This window comes from Parasteatoda tepidariorum, chromosome 7 (genome assembly GCF_043381705.1).
Source record: "Parasteatoda tepidariorum isolate YZ-2023 chromosome 7, CAS_Ptep_4.0, whole genome shotgun sequence".
In the NCBI taxonomy this organism is placed as follows: domain Eukaryota; kingdom Metazoa; phylum Arthropoda; class Arachnida; order Araneae; family Theridiidae; genus Parasteatoda; species Parasteatoda tepidariorum.
This window is the reverse complement of record NC_092210.1, coordinates 84,750,069-84,769,286: the sequence shown is the minus strand read 5'-3', so window position 1 is coordinate 84,769,286 and position 19,218 is coordinate 84,750,069. Positions and strand designations below refer to the sequence as shown.

At 26.5% G+C, this 19,218-nt stretch overlaps 2 protein-coding genes across 5 annotated transcripts in view; one reads left to right on the top strand and one right to left on the bottom strand.

Moving 5' to 3' along the window:
- The window catches only part of LOC107454550 (Exchange factor for Arf 6), a 116,438-nt gene extending 108,911 nt beyond the window's left edge, over positions 1–7,527 (bottom strand). Inside the window, exon 1 of one of the 2 annotated variants that reach the window (XM_043051857.2) lies at positions 7,296–7,527. The gene's annotated coding sequence lies outside the window, so the exon portion shown is untranslated. The remainder of the gene's footprint in view (positions 1–7,295) is intronic. The other variant, XM_071183713.1, reaches the window with a different exon arrangement.
- The window catches only part of LOC107454553 (glyoxylate reductase/hydroxypyruvate reductase), a 29,659-nt gene continuing 11,586 nt past the window's right edge, over positions 1,146–19,218 (top strand). The window contains exons 1-6 of one of the 3 annotated variants that reach the window (XM_071183714.1): positions 1,146–1,164; positions 10,331–10,459; positions 11,318–11,448; positions 13,743–13,815; positions 14,829–14,945; positions 16,893–16,987. In XM_071183714.1, coding sequence (XP_071039815.1) covers positions 10,368–10,459; positions 11,318–11,448; positions 13,743–13,815; positions 14,829–14,945; positions 16,893–16,987 — 508 coding nt within the window. In that variant the 5' untranslated portion in view covers positions 1,146–1,164; positions 10,331–10,367. Of the gene's footprint in view, positions 1,165–7,710; positions 7,894–10,330; positions 10,460–11,317; positions 11,449–13,742; positions 13,816–14,828; positions 14,946–16,892; positions 16,988–19,218 lie in introns of those variants that run through there. The other 2 variants (XM_043051855.2, XM_043051854.2) reach the window with 2 other exon arrangements.

Genomic DNA, 19,218 nt, shown 5'->3' with positions numbered 1-19,218 from the left:
ATTGAACAAAAAAAAATTTAATAATATACTCATCTTGAATCATTCCCTCACTTCAGCGTCATTCCCTCACTTTATACACTAGTGAGGGAATGACGAATTCAATAAAATTTAAAAATAACAGTTAGGCCTAATTAATTTCTGAAGTCAATCACATACAATTATATTCATACAAGAAAGCAACATATAATTATCCACTTTCTCGATGAAGTTGTATTTTATTTTACTCTAAAAAATGACATGAGGGAATGACAAATGTAAAAAATTTTACCTGGTTTGATTCATTCAAATTTATTCCACAGCAAAGCTTCTTTAAGTTGAAGATGGAAACATACTGCAATTTTGTTCTATGATGCCAGTTGTTAACTTCTGAAGTTTTTATTAAAATATTTTTATTCTAAGAAGATTGCAGGTGATAAGAACATTGTTGTGAGGGAATGACGCGAAACACTGGGGACAAAGTTTAAAATAGTGCTGTGTTAATATTTTTATCAGAAATTAAATTTAAAATTGATTTTCTGAATTCTATATTTCAGTATTCTGAAATAAAAAACACGAATTTGTAAAAAAAAAATTTTTATTTCAGAAACAATTTTTTTCTTTTTTTAAATCAGCAGTGGGGACAAGTGCGGGAAGGACATATTGGTATATTTTAATTACCTAAAACAAATAACAAATAAAAATTTATAATTTTATTTTTATTCCTTTGTTAGCCTGCATTCTGAAGGACACTTTTCCTGAAATTTTTTTTTCGTAAGTTGTAAAACAAACATAAAATATACTGGGGACATGAAAATGACTGTTTTTGTGAGAATGACCCATATATATAACAAGACTAGAATAGAGGTTCTTAAAATTCTTCTGTGATTTTTTTTAAAAGCTTTTTATATAGGGGAGAGGGGGGTACATGTGAACATGGCATGTTTTACCAATATGATTTGAAACAAAAAATCTTGAAAATTTTTCAATTGATGGCAGTACTAGTCCTACCTCTCTGATGAACTTTCAGAACAATGAGATATTTTGTTGTTCTATTCTGACAATTTCTTTGTATCAGCTGGTGTTGTATATATTATAATCACTAGATTCTTCAAGTGAAAACATAGTACGTATAAATCAACTAATAAGCTAAAATTAACTATTGCAGACCATTATATGAACATTCAGGTAAGTTTATGAGAATTGTTATTTTTTTAATTAATTAAAAATTCTTTATTTTTCAAGTTAGGTTTAAGAAAGATGATGGGGCACTTGTGAACAAAACATCTGGGGCAGATGTGAACAGTTCACATATGCCCCTACATTGTATTAAGATTATTATCCTCATGATATTACAAGTTTAAAAAATGTGTAAGCATTTAAAATTATTATTATTTAATTTTCCATAATTAATTTATTAATTGTTAATTTTTTCTTTAAAAAAATGTTTTTTTATTAAATGGTTGGTCAACAATTTTGTGTTATATAATGATTACAAGAAGTAAAATGAAATGAAAAGAAATGAATGAGATTAAAATGAAAAAAAAGCATGAAAGATTATCAGAGAAGAAAGAAAAAGGCCCATTACAACTCCTGAGGAACATGAAGTTGCGAAAAACCCAATAGTGGAAAAATTATTGTTCAGTGGAAAAATTATTTTCTTATTGACAGTACTGCTGTACAATTTAAACTCACATAGTAAGCTACTACCCCTTCAGTATAATGTGTATCTATATCTGTTATAATAAAGATTATTTTCTTTTCAATACCATGATTGCTTTTTGTTTTTAATCTTGTTCATATGTGCCCCAGGCATGTTCACATGTGCCCCTCATATGAGCACATGTGAACAATTGGAGTCATTTTTCTAAAATATCATAAAGTAAAGAAATATTTTATTGAAAAATCTCAAAAAATTTCATAAGACAAAGAAAAGACTATTTGAACATATGGACTTCTTTCTTTACTGTGAGAAATTGATGATATATTTTGAAAAATGAAGGGAAAAAAAAATTTGTTCACATGTGCCCCCCTCTCCCCTATATTGAAAAAACTGGCAACCATTTTGACACAATCACTGATACATTCCTAATCCAATACATAGGACAGCTGGTAAAAATTTTACTAAAATTTAAAAAAAATATGACTTGCAATACAAAATGTATAGGAAAAAGATAAAAATAAAAGCAATAAATCAGGTAATTTTTTGGCACAAATGCTGACTGGCAAATTATTTATAAATCAATATTGTATCTCAATATTGAAATCTCAATATTCAAGTCTCAATATTGTATTTTAAATATTCTAATAAAAATACCATATATCCTGATTTATAAGTTGATGCCCTAATTTTAATTATGAGATAGCAAAATTTCTTTTACATAGTCAACTACTGAAAAAGCAAATATGACAATTTCTATTTTGTTGAAAGTGACAATATGAATTTCTGAATTCTTATGATGAGGGTGAAGACGATTTTTGGTGGGACTCAGCAGATGAGGTTGAGTCAGCATAACCTTATTAAATCCGCTGCTAACCTTATTAAATCCACACAGATGACATTTTTGAATTTTTAAATTTATAGCTGTATGGTAAGTTTTAAAAGTTTTCCTTGTGTTATATTTTTTGAAAAACTCTGGAAAAAATTATCTTAAATTTTTTTATCCTTAATTTTTTATGAACATACTTTAAAGTAACCTTCTAAAAAAACCTTTATATGAAAAGAAAATATAAAAGAAAATGCAAAAATAATTGTATATATCAGTGCTTGCCGTAAGTGTTTTTAGAAATGTGGCATACCCTGCCTGCCCTTTTACAGAGGCAAATGTGCCCTCTTTGTCCGTTTTATAAAAATGCTGTCCACTTTTTTGTTTGGAAAAAAAAATTCTATTTTTTTATTTTAAGAAAAGAGATAGCAGTAGTAGAAACCAGACTTCAAATTACCATAACTAATGGAAATAATTTTTAGGATCTAGGTCAATATAAAATACTATTGTTTACCATATTTATTTGAGTATTTTGAATTCTGGTTTGAAGGGCCTTAATGTAGCTAGATATAATTAATATATTTAGCAAGATTAGTGTTCTTCACAACTGAAGGTGCCCTTGTTTTTGAAAAAACACCATCTCTGATATAACATATTAAAAAAAAAATTTGAACATGGTAAATTGATACAAAGTTANAATATAAAATACTATTGTTTACCATATTTATTTGAGTATTTTGAATTCTAGTTTGAAGGGCCTTAATGTAGCTAGATATAATTAATATATTTAGCAAGATTAGTGTTCTTCACAACTGAAGGTGCCCTTGTTTTTGAAAAAACACCCTTTGAAAAAACACCATCTCTGATATAACATATTAAAAAAATAAAAATTGAATAGGGTAAATTGATACAAAGTTATTCATATCTCTCTTATTGTTTATAATGCATTGATATCTTACGATCCGTGAACACCTGACTCTATTACTGGTGTATAAGTCAATTTTCGTAAAATTTTGGGGGTTTCAAATGTAGACTTATACACTGCAAAATTTGGTAATAAATAAATGAAAAACTGTCACTTATTATAGCGCATTTCTAAACTACACTTAAATTCTAATATTATTAGTATTCAGCCAAGAATAAAAAATCAATGGTTCAAAATGATCATTTAAGTTTCCATTTAGTGCTAAACAAATGAAAAATATATACATGAAGGTAAAATTTAAGCACATTTTAAAATGCATGTTAGCTGTAATAAAATTATGTACTATGCAAAGAGCTTAGTATGTAGATAATTTTAATTTCAAAATATGCTAAATGCATTAAGTTTTTAATTTCAAAGTTTTCTAAACATTACCACATTGTTCTTAAAATTTTCTTCAAGGGACATTCCCATGAAGAAGTGCTGTCTTGCCAACACACATATCTTTCATTTTATTGCTTTTTATTACTTTTTCCTGCTTTAATTGCTTGTTTGAATATCTAAATTAAAATAAAGCAAATTTGGTTTTAGCTGCTTTAGGCACTTTTCCATTTTGATTTAATGTTTCAATTATTAATTTACATTTTTGTCTTTTTCTATATTTGTAAATTAGTTTCATTTTCTGATTAGTATAAAAAATAATTATAATTTCAAAAAAAATTTTTTTTGATGCACTTGATTCACAACAATTCTATTGTATATACATTTGATCTTATTTGTTGCTTTTTGACAATATTGCTAAGGGTTTTCCACACGATTTTTGAAAATTCCATTTCTTTTAAGTGATAAAATGGAAAAATAAGTGATTATTTTACACGATGCATAGCCAAATCTATCAACAAAAAATAAGCACCTTTTAAGTACTTTTTAAGCACTCAAAATATATTTTTAAGCATCATATACATTAACAAAATGCAGAATAATTTTCGAAGACTTGACATGATCATGATAAATTAACTAGTGTTTGACAAGGAACTCTTTTGTGATTATATTAGCCACCATAGAAAGATCGAGATTTTTCGGTTCGATTTCAGAGGGTGGAAATAGAAGCTTGAAATTGCGAATATTTTGCAAAATGCAGTAGAGTTGCACATGAGAGTGCAATAATCTCACCGAACCCAGGTCACATGCGGACTCGCAAGTATTTCATCAAACTTGAAAAATGATTGGTGCTTTCATACCCTATGGACCGACAGNAATATGGCTCTTTGAAGACGAAAAAGCATAGATTTTCTTACAAAATGACTGATAACTAAGAAACTAATCCAAATTTTTGAAAAAGAAAAAAAATACTTCTTCATTATGTCAAAACACAATTATGTGCCGAGTTTCGTGCCTGGGCGAGGCTTCTGGGGCGATATATTGTGATTACAGACACACACACACACACACAGCCGCTTTTATTATTATGTATAGATAATGCATTGATATTTTACGATCCGTGAACACCTGACTTTATTACTGGTGTATAAGTCGATTTTTGTAAAATTTTGGGGTTTTCAAATGTAGACTTATACACTGCAAGATTTGGTAATAAATAAATGAAAAATTGTCACTTAGTATAGCGCATCTCTAAACTACACTTAAATTTTAATATCATTAGTATTCAGCCAACAATAAAAATTCAATGGTTCAAAATTATCATTTAAGTTTCCATTTAGTGCTTCAAATATATAATATGATAAACAAATGAAAACTATATACATGAAGGCAAAATTTAAGCACATTTTAAAATGCATGTTAACTGTACTAAAATTATGTACCATGCAAAGAGCATATTATGTACATAATTTTAATTTTAAAATATGCTAAATGCATTAAGTTTTTAATTTCAAAGTTTTCTAAACATCACCACATAGTTCCTAAAATCTTCTTCAGGGGACATTCCACTGAAGAAGTGCTGTCTTGCGAACACATATCTTTTATTTTATTGCTTTTTATTACTTTTTTCTGCTTTAATTGCTAGTTTGAATATCTAAATTAAAATAAAGCAAATTTGGTTTTAGCTGCTTTAGGTACTTTTCCATTTTGATTTAATGTTTTAATTATTAATTTACATTTTTGTCTCTTTCTATACTTGTAAATTAGTTTCATTTTCTGATTAGTATAAAAAATAATACTTTCAACAACAAAAAAATATTTTGATTTTGATGCACTTGATTCACAACAATTTTATTATGTACACATTTGATCTTATTGGTTGCTTTTTGACAATATTGCTAAGGGCTTTCCACACGATTTTTGAAAATTCCATTTCTTTTAAGTGATAAAATGGAAAAATAAGCGACTGTTTTACAGGAAGCGTAGACAAATCTTTCAACAAAAAATAAGCACCTTTTGAGTACTTTTTAAGCACCATATACATTAACAAAATGCAGAACAATTTTCAAAGACTTCACATGATCATGATAAAATAACTAGTTTTTGGCAAGGAACTCTTTTCATGATTATATTAGCCAGCATAAAAAGATTGAGATTTTTCGGTTCGATTTCAGAGGGTGGGAAATGAAGCTTGAAATTGAGAATAACTTGCAAAATGCAGCAGAGTTGCACATGAGAGTGCAATAATCTCACCGGACACAGCTCACATGCGAACTCGCAAGTATTTCATCTAAATCTGTACAATGATTGGTGCTTTCATACGCTATGGACCGACAGTACGCCGAAATAAACTGTGATTGAATTAATTGTGAAAGCGCCAAATAGAACAATGTGAAAACCACCCTTTTGCATATTACGTGGTGAAAATTGACATGGTAAAGAAAAAAATCTCATTTTCGAAAAAGGAAAATTAAGCACTTTTTAAAAACACCCCATGAACAAAGTAGCTTTAAGGGCTTTTAAAAAACAAAAATCAGAAATAAGCACTTTTAAGCACTTTTTAAAAACGCTACGCACCATGTTTTAAGTGACAAAGCTGCTAATGACTTGGCAATAATTTACCGCCATCCATGCATAAATCCATAAAGTAATTTGGATCATTTAAACTTAAACAGCATTTAGAAACAAATTAAATATTGTTTTAACTGTAACTCAGTTTTCAGATTTCTTCTTAAATGAATTTTTCTTGGAATTAAATATTTGAAATCTGCCTTTTTTGAACTATATAAAACTAAATTCAATAAGTTTTTTTCCAATAAAGATTGCAATTTAATAATTTATTTGAATGTTTTATTTCATTTCAACATTCTATGTCAATATTTTTGAAAAAGTAATATTTTTGTACTAATTTTTTTGGGAGCAATAGTTCAATGTTAATCAAATTATCTTCATTGCTTTTCTAGATGAAAAAATTGTAAGTTCATTATTAAAACAAAGTAAAAAAAAGTTTTTCACATACATGCAAATATTCTTTTCATGCAAATATTAAACATTTTTTTCAATGTGAAATTTCTTTCAATTCTAAAAAATCTCTGTAGCAAGTATTTTCAATCTGAAGCTGAAATTTAAGTTATTCCAATTTTTAAAACAAAAAATTACGGGAAAAAAATATTTTACTGCTTTATTTTTAAATAAAATAAGTAATGCGTATATATAGGTAAATGTTTTGCACTAAAGATAAAAAAAAAAACTTCAATTATGACATAGGGGATATTTAAACAAGGAACGATAATTCGAAAACTTATTAGCGGAAGCAAATAGCTCACCAATTTTTTAAAAAAAATTTAACTTCCTTACAACCAATGATAAAACAATAACAGATATCATAAAAAATATTAGTCCTAATTATATGATGCATGAAAATGCGAATGAAAAAAACAAAAATGCAGCATAATATAATTAATAAATGCAATTTGAGAGCAACAGCATTTTAAGTTCCCTGAATTAAAAAATTTTTATACTTGTCTTACCTGAAATATCCTTAATTCAAAACACAGCCCTCAACAAATCTTACAAGCCACTGTAATGTTTTCGAATTAACACGCGCATATATACCTTTTTTTAAAAATTTTAATCAAGTTTTAAAATAAATTATATAGCAGCCTACAACATCAGAGCGGATGCGAGAAAATTGAAAAAGCAAAACAAACAAAATTTCGGCAGGAAACGAAACAAGCTATTTTATAGGTGTAGGGCTTTCGAAGTCATAAAGTGATTATACTGAAGAAAAAAAATATTTTTATTATTTATAAAGTAAATTATTCCATATCCCTTTATTTAAAGGAAATAAATTAAGAAAATAATAATCTTATCAATCATTTTTTTATTCTAATGAATACCTTCCTTAACCGAAAAAATTTTTTATTCTCTGATAGAATCAGTTTTGGACAGAAGTAAGTTGACGGCAGCGTACTTTTCGGCTGCTGTTGAATGCTCGCCGGTTATCGTCATAAATATCCCATACTCCCTATGGTCCAGTATCTTAAATCATACTGATAAAGCGTAAACATTTATGTGGATCAAGGAGGGGATAAAACAAGTAAACTTTTTCTTCATTAATAAAATAAAGTATGTTTCACATTTCAAATAGCTTGTTTTCGTACGTTGATTAAAATGTTAAGTTTTCCTAGAAAATCTAACTCTTGTGATTCTTCATAATAAAATAAATGGGGAGAAAAATGTTATGTTTATATAATTTACTTAGCATTCAAACTGTTATGATGCATGCCCAAAGTGATCGTTTTAGTTTCACTGCAGGGAACTTACTGGAAGGGTATAACTAGTAGCCACCTGTATACAAACAACTACATATCTCTTTAACAATCCTTTAATGTTTCTATTGCAGTTGGCTTGAACAGATCAGTTTTCCTAGATTGGGTGACTTTAAAATGGCTTCACTATTAATTTCCAACTGGGACTACTCTATTTTTGAAAACTTCAAATCCTAAAATAATTAGTTTCGTTCTGTTATATTTTCACTAGTGACTTGTGTAGTAATTAATTCACAAAAAAATTTGCTAAATTAGATTAAAATGGGATTTAGAATCTCTCTTTGAACAGAAAAATTCATTTATCTCGCTTTATCATCTTATCACGAGTGATTATACCTATATTTTGGTATTAAAGATGAAAGTGCATCATCAGAGGTCTGTGTAGATTTTTCTTAGAGGTACCTATTTTGTGAAAATTTAGACATAATTTGTGAAGGTACCACTAAACGGCAGTAAATTTGGCTTGACCCCTGATCATGGAAATTCGTTTAAGAAAATTGGGATATTTCTGTATCATTATCTGTTGCGTCGAAGCGCTAATTGATTTTTAAAGAAAAGGAAGAAAAAAAATCTGCATGTTGCCCAAATGAACGAACATTTGTAATTTGTACAAAATGTTCGAATTTGCTACTTTTATACATTGTCGTCTGGCAACACTGAAACAGATACTGACGTGGAACTATCCCTTTTAGCACAATATACAGTTTACCTAGGGTGATAAATCTCATGATTTTTTTTACAAAGATAAAAAAAAGGGGATTAATTTGATTTATATCACATTTTTTATTAATTTAAATAAGACTTTATTTTTTATTTACCCTCCAAATTATCTGATAAAATAGATTAATAGTACTTAATATTTGTTAAAAACAATATTAGATATTTCTGACTAAAATTTTTCAAAAATTATTATGTATGGCTGTTTTTATCAAAGACTCCATCGTCATTTGAAATTAGGCTTTTTTGTGAGTTATATGCAATTTTCTTAACTGTTGTGAATTTGCAACATTAACTCTTGACTGTAAAATCAAGTTTAGCCCATCTATAGCTAGCCCTCTCTATGCTTATTCTGAAAAAGGTTGGAAACATCAACATTGAGAAAAGCCACAGTTTCGTAAAGAGAAAAAGCATTTGTGATCTAATTTTCCAATATTTTTAAACTTCTCTGATACTACATTACCTGGACTCATAAAAATTTGCAAAAACTGAGAATAAGTCAGTGATCTTGATATTTTTCATCTATATGTTTAAAAATATTGCCAAATTAATATTTTTATAATTATTCAATAATTTTTAAAATCTATAAGTTATTTACCCATTCTATAGCCCAGATAATTCTTCACTGCAAGATGATATATAGTTTAAAATTATACATTTCCTTTAAGTGTAATGCACTTTCAATGTGGTGTTTTTATTTTCTTTGGCAAAAGAGCTTTATTCATTACGGCAAAAAGCCATGTTAATTATTACAAGCTAACCATTGAATAAATAAAATCATGGTTATTTTTGTTCAAGTTAAATGTCCTAAAATTATAAAGACAGGAAATCTGTCAGTTAGATATCGAGTAAAGCTTAAAATAATTTAGATCAGAATACTTTTAAGAAAAAAATTTCTTTAGGCAGAACATGTTCTTCTTCAATATTGATAAACACTAACTTTGCATTTAATATGTTTTAAAAACACTTAAAGGATTTAAATAAGCATAAAACCAAGTGGATATAATTAAAATATGTTTATCATGAACATATTTATTTTCATACCTACTGCTAATAGAAAATTATAATTTAACAGTTTAACGTTGCTCTTATCCACATTAAATCTCTAATTTTATTTATTTGTCTAATTTGAACTATAATCATTTATCATTTCATTAGATATATTCATTAGATCATTGAAATCAGACTTTATGAAGAATATATTGATAAAAATATTTTTGACTTAGTGATTTAGATCGAAAAAGCAATAAATTGCTCTAAATCAACTATTTTTCAAAAGATTCAAGTGATTTAAATTGTAATTTTAATCATGACTTAAATCATGTGATTCACATTTTGTCAATCCTTCAGTTAACCTAGCGAGAACATTCAGGGTTTACTAAAATTACTATAAATTTTTCCATTCTTAAATTATTAGTTTTATGATGTTTAAATAAAATATGTTTTTCTTTATAATTTTTTAAAATAATATTGTGTATACATATTAGTGTAAATTGAATGTCTTTTATATCTTATAGGAGAGCATTAATTGAAAACACTCTACCTTTGTGTAATATGGCAAGCTCAAAAAATAGCACATCTCGTCAAAAAGTTCTAGTGACTCGATCTGATATTCCAGAGCCTGGTATTAAACTTTTAAAAGAAAAGTGGGTTCATTTTTGTTTAAAAAAAATTATTAAAGTTTATTCTCAAATCAGAAAAAAAGAATTTTTTTTCAAAAGACCTCTTTAATTTTGAAACTATTTTTATTTTGGATTTACGAGAAAAAGGAATGCAGTTATATGATACTGCTTATTATTCTGTATGCAATTATTAAGCTGTGTGCCTCCTTTTAAAAATTTATTTCTTTTATTATTTATAAATAACCTGGCATAGGAGATTATAGAATATTATATACAATAATCTACCTTCCATACTTTTTCCTTATGGTTGGCACAGAAGACTCAACTTTCCTTATTGTTTCAAAAGGCTTCAGAATTTTTGTTATCACCTTTTATCTCTAAAATTATACTTCCCTTCAGATTTTTACTAAAAATTGGAGAATTTCTAAAAAAGAAGACTTTTTATATTGATAAAAGTTTTATTAAGGGAAAATTTATAAAATATTATTTATTATAAAAATAATGTTTTTATAAAAAATCCTTGATCAACATTCTCTGTTTTACTATCTTTTCCTTTATTTATTTTTTTACTATAATAAATAATATTACATATATGTTTTAAGATTGTTATTATCAATATGTTTTAAGGTTGCTACTGAAACAGCATTTAGCATGAGATTTGCTATTGCTTGTATTTCATGCGTTTAGAAAAATTTATTAATCTATTACACATAATACCTCAGACATACTTATAGTTAGATGAAAAAATTTATGTGATATTTTATGTACATTATGTATCAGTAATAAGCATTCATAAAGGAGTATGATATTTTTCTTTTAATTTATTTTTGTTGTTTCCTTAAACAGAACATTAAGCTTAAAATGTTTTTCAACTATTTATAGATATGATATGGACATATATCCAGTAGCATCTCCAATGCCTAGAGAAGAATTGCTATCACGTATAAAAGGGAAGAATGCTATTTTGTGTATGCTAACTGATAAAATAGATAAAGAATTTTTGGATGCTGCTGGTAAGAAATAATGTGTACATTAATTTATTTCCTGATAATATTTTTTTAACTGTAGCATTATAAAAATTTATTTATATTTTTAATTACTGTAAAATTTACTAGACAATAGTTATAACCACACATATACATTTGGCAACATTTTAAGGGAAGGTATACATTTTATAAATATTTATTATAACCTTTACCATGTGAAAATGTTAAGTAAATAATTCTGCCTATTGGGCTGCTCGATCTGTTGGGATCAATATTTCAGAATAAAGCCACATTTAGCAACATATTACATTGTTAAAAATTTTATTAGTTTTAATAGAAATATATCCATGATTGTGAGTTGGAATAATGAGATTATTGTTTTAAATAATTGGAATGAACTTATTTAGTTTTTCTAAATTCGTAGCCTTAACTTTTTAATAATTCTAGAAATTGGCCAAAAAAAATGCTCATTTAAAATCACACAAAAATAATATTTTTTCTTTCATAAATAGATGTCACAAACACGCACACACAAGTTAGGCATGGTGTTTACCATGCGAGTTTTTTTACCATCTATAAAAAAGACTTTTTCCTTGGTTTTAATTGTTTTCTAAATATATACTTGTTTTTCCCATGATTTTGACATCTTCAAGAAAAATTCTTATTGTTTCTGCCTATTAAGTATTTTTTTTAAAAAAGCACATAATTAGGACAGCATAGAAACAAGAATATATTGAAATGAGAACTTACCTCAAAAAATCTCAATTTTTTAAAAGATATCACTAAACATGGTTCTTTCACTAATCTCCTAATACATATATGTACAAGACTCAAAATTAATGTTACATAATAGTGGTTAATTAACCACTAAAATTTCACTCAGGCCATCATAAAATAAATATTAGCTGTCCTCAGGTGCATTTGTGACTGGTTCTGATTTCTTGTTTTGATCTATGTTTTTGTCATAAATGTGGCATAATTTTTCTGTACATACTGTATTGTAATTTTTATAAATTCACATTATTAACTTTATTTGAAATATATATATATATATAATAGAAACATTAAAAAGAAGCAGTGAAAATTTGAATGGTCTTGTAATATGTTTTAGCTACTAATCCTTCAGACCAGCAGCTCCCATAAGTTGGTCTGCAAAATCCCAAGGTTNATAGTGGTTAATTAACCACTAAAATTTCACTCAGGCCATCATAAAATAAATATTAGCTGTCCTCAGGTGCATTTGTGACTGGTTCTGATTTCTTGTTTTGATCTATGTTTTTGTCATAAATGTGGCATAATTTTTCTGTACATACTGTTATGTAATTTATATAAATTCACATTATTAACTTTATTTTAAAAATATATATATAATAGAAACATTTAAACGAAGCACTGAAAATTTGAATGGTCTTGTAATATGTTTTAGCTACTAATCCTTTAGACCAGCAGCTCCCATAAGTTGCTCTGCAAAATCCCAAGGTTTGGTGGAAAGGTCACGGGGATTCCATGAGTTTGAATTCTTTTTTAACCAGCAATTTTTTTTAAAATTATTTATGGACCAACCATTATTTTATTGTTTATTTAATAATTTATTTAGTTTTATGGAATTATTTAATTAAATAAGAAATAACAAAATTTAAAAAAGAAAAATTCCATAGTTATTTTTTGTCCTATTCATACATAAGTATTTCTCATCAAATTTTTAAACTCAAAATAAATTACTCAAATTCAATAATAAAAATTTATTTTTCTCTGGCAAATATTCTAACAGTTCAAAAAAGTTTTTTTTTTAAACCACAATTCAGCTTATTTTACTTAATAAAATTTATGCATACGCCAAAAACTACTAGGTAAGATCTAGAATTAAACTTCCTAAAATAAAACCTAATTTTAAGACTGTTGTTGATAAAATAATTAATAAATTTATTTCTTCACAATAAATTTTTCTAAAATATATTCTCTTTTGTGGCATATTCTCAGCTGCTAATGAGCTTCTTTGTTGTTTAAAGTCCGGGTTCTGCCAAAAGGAGCTCGACCTTTTAGGATTCCATAATCAAAAAAATTTCGGGTTACTGCTGCTTTAGACTCTGACTTAATTTTTACTCCTGTATATATATAAGAATTTACCTAGGTGGAGGTCAATATCATGTGACCCTGCTATCCTACCAGTATCATTCTACATGATGCATAAATGTATTAAAAACAATTCCATTATTTAAGAAATATTTTCTTGAGCCAGATGTGAACTTTTTGTTTATACCATTAGTATTTCATTTTGAGATAAAAGAAATATAGTAACATTTATAATATTTTGTTTACAGGACCAGACTTAAAAGTTGTTGGAACATTATCTGTTGGATTTGATCATATTGATCTTTCAGAGTGCCATAAAAGGTAAAATTTATTTATGGTATTCATTGAAATCAAACTGAATATTCCAACTAAATTAGTTTTGTTTGAATATTTTAATTGTAAATTAAGCATACTTTTATATCATGCATTACAATAATTATACATTCATCTATTAAATTTATTGATAATTTTCCCTATTCATATTTCTGTGTCATATCCTACAATACTTTTGAAGGTTTTTCATAGGATTTTAATAGTATTTCAATGATGTGTTCTCATTTTGAGAGTGTTTTAATATTCATTTATGTGTGTTTCTTAATAATAAAATAAAAGTTAGTGGGCATTGTGAAAGCTTTTATTATATACTATATGACATTTTAAATTGTATTTAATCCCATGATAATTGTAACTTTTTATTTCAATCAGCTTTCTTGATTTGTATTTTAAAAGTGTAAAACTTATTTTACATTTATTGTTAAATATAGATTTTATAAAAATAACTATTTTAAAAAAAACAAACAGAAAATTGGTCTTGTAATATTTTTTAATTATTTATTCTTAACTCTAATAGGAAGTATAAGTGTTTTGTAATGTATTTTATGCATTAGAATAAGCATAAATGAAAAATTAATAATAAAATTCTTGACCCTGGTAAAGAAAAAGTAAAAAAAATTAGATAAAGTCAGTGTGGAAAAACTAGGAATTTTTATTCTAAGTGTTTGTGGACATGCTAAAATTTTGAATAAACTAAACAGCAAAATTAAAAAATGAGAGATTTGCTACCGAGACATTTCAATTCATTGAGTTATAGTTAAATGCAAAAGATTTAAAAGCATATAAATTTTTGAAACTAAAAAAATTTAATACGAATTTGTTCAAGTTTGTATGATAAGCTTCGAAAGTTAAAAACCACTAATTTAAATTTTTATTTTATATATCTCTCATATTTTTAATGATGTCTATGATTTTATGTATTCTTAATCTTTCTTACTAGTTTACTAAAATGCTTAACTTTTGAAATAGTTTCATTAAATTAAACTGTTTTAAATTCTAAGGGGCGTGCATGTTGGAAACACTCCAAATGTTCTTACTGATGCTGCTGCAGAATTGACTGTTGCACTGGTTCTAGCTACTGCCAGAAGACTTATGGAAGCAACCAAACAAGTTGTCAAGTAATTGTTTAATGTTAACAATTTTTATGCATTGAAACTTTTTTCAGAATTAATTTAAATAATAAATTGTTCATGATCAAATTTCTGTTCTTTTATGTTGGACATTAATAGTAAAACTTCGGAAAACTCACATTTTTTTATCATTTGTTATTTACTTATTTGACCCTGATGATTTTTTATTTTTATTTTACTTAATTCACAAGAATAAAATAATTGAATATGCTTATTCATAATTACAGTTTTTTTTTTTTTTTTTTTTTTTTTTNAATCTTTTTTTTTTTTTTTTTTTTTGGTAATTAGGAAATTTTTGACTATCTCGGCGCTGAAATTTCTGTTTGGTTGGTAATACATAACCAAATTCCGATACTAAGGATATTACAATGTATAATGCTACCAAAGTTGCAGAAGCTTTTATCTGAACATATGACTTTTACTTTAAAAAAAGTTCTATCTTGTTTCAAAAAAGTTGTAAGGCTAAACTTCGAGTAATTAAGAGTGACTATTTTGGGTTTGGAGATAAAGAAGAAAATATTAAGACTTAACAAGTACCTGAAGTTAACCAGATAAAGAAATGAAAAGTTTTTTTGTGTGTGTGTGTGTAAAATATGCAAAATCTAGATTCAAACAGTTTGTAGTTATAAACTATTAATAGTTAGTGACTCACTTTTATTTAAATATTAAAAATTTTCATCATTGTTTGAAAGCAATAATCTAAATTAATAACCTAAATTATAATCTAACTTGTTTCTTGATTATAATGGCTTCGTTCATTAATTAGTTCCTATAACATGTAAAAAATTAATGGGTTTTGACTTTATTACTAATGAGTTTTTTAATGGATCATTTTATTTAATGTTTCTTTTTATTTATTTATTGGTTTTAATTTTTGGGTAAAGGAATTACTCAAAAATTAAAGAAACCTACTTGTTTTTTATTTATTATTTTTTTTAACAGAAAGTTACATTATTACCAAGAAAAAATCATCAACCAAGAATAAAACATCATTGTTACATTAGTTTTGTTTAAGCTTTAAAACTGTATCATATAATTATATTATAATCTTTGAATAAGGTATTTAATTTTACTTTTACTTTTTATTTATGTCTAATTTAATTTGCTTAACATTGCTTTAAAACATGGAGCATGAAGTGGTTTGCTAAGATCACTCACATCTTTAAAAATTTTCTAAATAATAGTCAGAATATTACTCCTGAAAAATGTGTGGTAATAATTAAGCAATTGTAGAAAAGAAAAGGAGTTGGTTATTTCTTATTACAAATTTACTTAAGTTCATTAATGGCTATTTCAGAATATAAAATCCCTAGGAAGATGTGTGCAACTGATGAAATGCAGTTAAAACTGTGAAATAAAAATAGTTATTTGAGCATACTGAAACTGAGGATATTTAATCGTATATACTACATTTTCCTTTTTTAAATCAGTAATGATAATATTTTAAAATTTGTATTTCACTTACATGTTATTCAACAACTTAATTTTTCTATCAGATTCAATGATAGTCCTTAAGTATCATGTAAATGGAGCATAGACTAGTGTTTGATCTTTTTAAATATATTCATTTTTAAACGATAAATAGTTATTAAAGCTGCCACTGTTCCTATTTTTAAAAAAATCTTAACCATTATTTTTTTTATTCAATAGTTTTAAGTTTTCTTGGAAAGGTTGTTTAAACACTTATGGCTAATATCTTATCCTAATTGTAAGTTCTTTCATTAAATTTGCTTTTCACATAAATTTGCAATATTACTTTTATGAAGAAGGAATCATTAGTATTCCTTATGAAGACGTAAGTTAATTTTTTAAATAAATTATATGATGAACATTGTTATTATTTATCGTTAATTTTTGGAGTTTTCAAGTTTATATCAAGATGTTTAATTTTTTACTAATAAGATTTTTATTGAGATACATTATTATCGTTCTTAGTGGTGGTTGGGCTAAATGCAGTTGGGCTCCTCTGTGGATGTGTGGAACTTCATTAACTGGAAGTACTGTAGGAATTTATGGACTTGGTAGAATAGGTAAGTTTTATGATTATGCTAAATTAATATATTACAGTAGGGAACCGATTATCCGGAACGATCGGGACCATCGCTATTCCGATAACTGATTTTTCCAGTTTTCTGAATCGCTACAAAAAGCCGTTTTTTTATTGTTAAACCCAACTAAAATCAAAAATTTTAGAAATAATCTTAAAAAGAAAAAAAAAACGATTAAGTAATACACTAATGATTATTTCCAAAATGATGGTAAGGTAAAAATCTTTCAAAACAGAAAGAAAAATCCTAAAATCTTATGAGGAAAAAAAAATTTTTTTTTTTTTAAATGGCGGGAAAATTCATCTAATTTCGTTCCGGTTTCTTGGTTTTCCAGTTTTCTGATTTCCGGATAATGGGTTCTGTACTGTTTTACAAATTTAGAGTTACAGTTTATCTTCTCTAAATTATTAAGGAATTTGTACTTAAAAAATATTGTTTATTAATTATCATTTGCAGTTTTCAATCAAGCAGTTCAAGAACATTTTAACTGACTCACTTACTTGAGAAGATATAAATTTTATCCAAACTTTGCTTACCACACATCAACCAAACCTTTTCTGATCCTATAAAAAATTATCTTTGATGGTTGGCTCCAACCACACAGATTTCTAACATAGCACTGAGAAAAATCTGATACAAGGCCCACATAACTTATTAAAATCTCATTGGCTCAAATAATATTTAATTTCATTTAAAAGTTAAATCTCTTTTAAATGAAAACTGTTATTATCGAAATTTTAATGTGGCAAAAAAAAATTTTTTTTAACTTTCACATTTTTATAATTTATTTAAATAATTTATTAACACTCTGAAATTACCTAATGAATTATCCATTTACACTGAGATAAAATTGAACAACAGAAGTATTGTACTGTTAACTGGGGGGGGGGGGNAACTGGGGGGGGGGGAGATGGTTAACAAACATTTATTCAAGTAATGCTTGAAACTTTATTTGTTATTTGTGAAATATTATACTTATGCATACAAAACTACACTCAAATATAACTAATTGATTTGAAGTGACCTTCCAAGTAATGAGAGAGAGAAATTCACTTGATTTCTCTGAAAACATCAGTATTGACAATAATAAATAACAGACATTTTGAAAAGTGTTGAGGGGAAAATACTGATTATTCGATAATAAGATTACTAGTTGGATAGGAATGAAGAGTTCTATGTTTTTCAGGGACTGGGTAGTAGTAAAGATAAAAAGTAAGAAACCAAATCTCTGTCTCTCCAACCATGTCAGCTACACTTTTTTATTTTGTCTATAGTCTCAGGCAAAATATTCTCAAATGTCAAATATTTAATATTATAAAGAAATGTTTCTTACCTCATTTTATTATTTTTGAGCAATAAAAAATAATGAATTTCCCAATTGTTCATAAATATATATGTTTATTTATTTATTTAATAATTTTAATGTATTTTTGCAATAATTAAAATTTTCAGTGCACATTATTTTTATAGAAATTAAGATACTCGCCGAATAGTTATTAATAAAGTAGTTCGTTTATATGATAGCTTTTAAGTAATAGTGCATTTTAAACTGAAAAAGCAATAAAGATTACACACTAGTTCTGAAGAATCATTTTTGATAAATGATGTAAATTCATTTAACTGTTAAACTTAAACAAAATCAATACCCAACAGATGAGATAAGAATATCATTCAATTAATTTGAAAATACACAACCCAAAAGTGTAACATTTCATAAAAAAAGTGAATTAAGTTTTCATGTGAAAAAAATAGGATGGATAAATTTATTCAGCACTTCGAATAGAAATTTACAAAGATGTGAATGCAGCTTTTTAATCTGAAAATTCGTATGGTATTTAATACCAATTTCCACGCATAAAATATGTTCTTTTAGGTGTGAATAATTAATCATATTTCCCTTATTTTTTTGTCCTTAATTTAAGACCTAGGACCCAAATCTAGGAGTATGTATCACTTTTTCACTCATTTCTCATTTACTGTGTGGTAATGCCGAAAAAGGCAACAAACAATTTTATTTTTATTTATTTCATTTTTTTTTTTTTTAATTTTGTTCCCTGTCAAATGATTTATTGTCAGCATATATGGCAGTACTTTTACTTTCGTTACTTGTACCGCCGGTACAAGTAAAAAGTACGTACTTTTACTTGTACTTCGTTACTTTTTAAATTTAGTACTTTTACTTGTACTTTCGTTACTTTTTTAGGGAAAAAGTA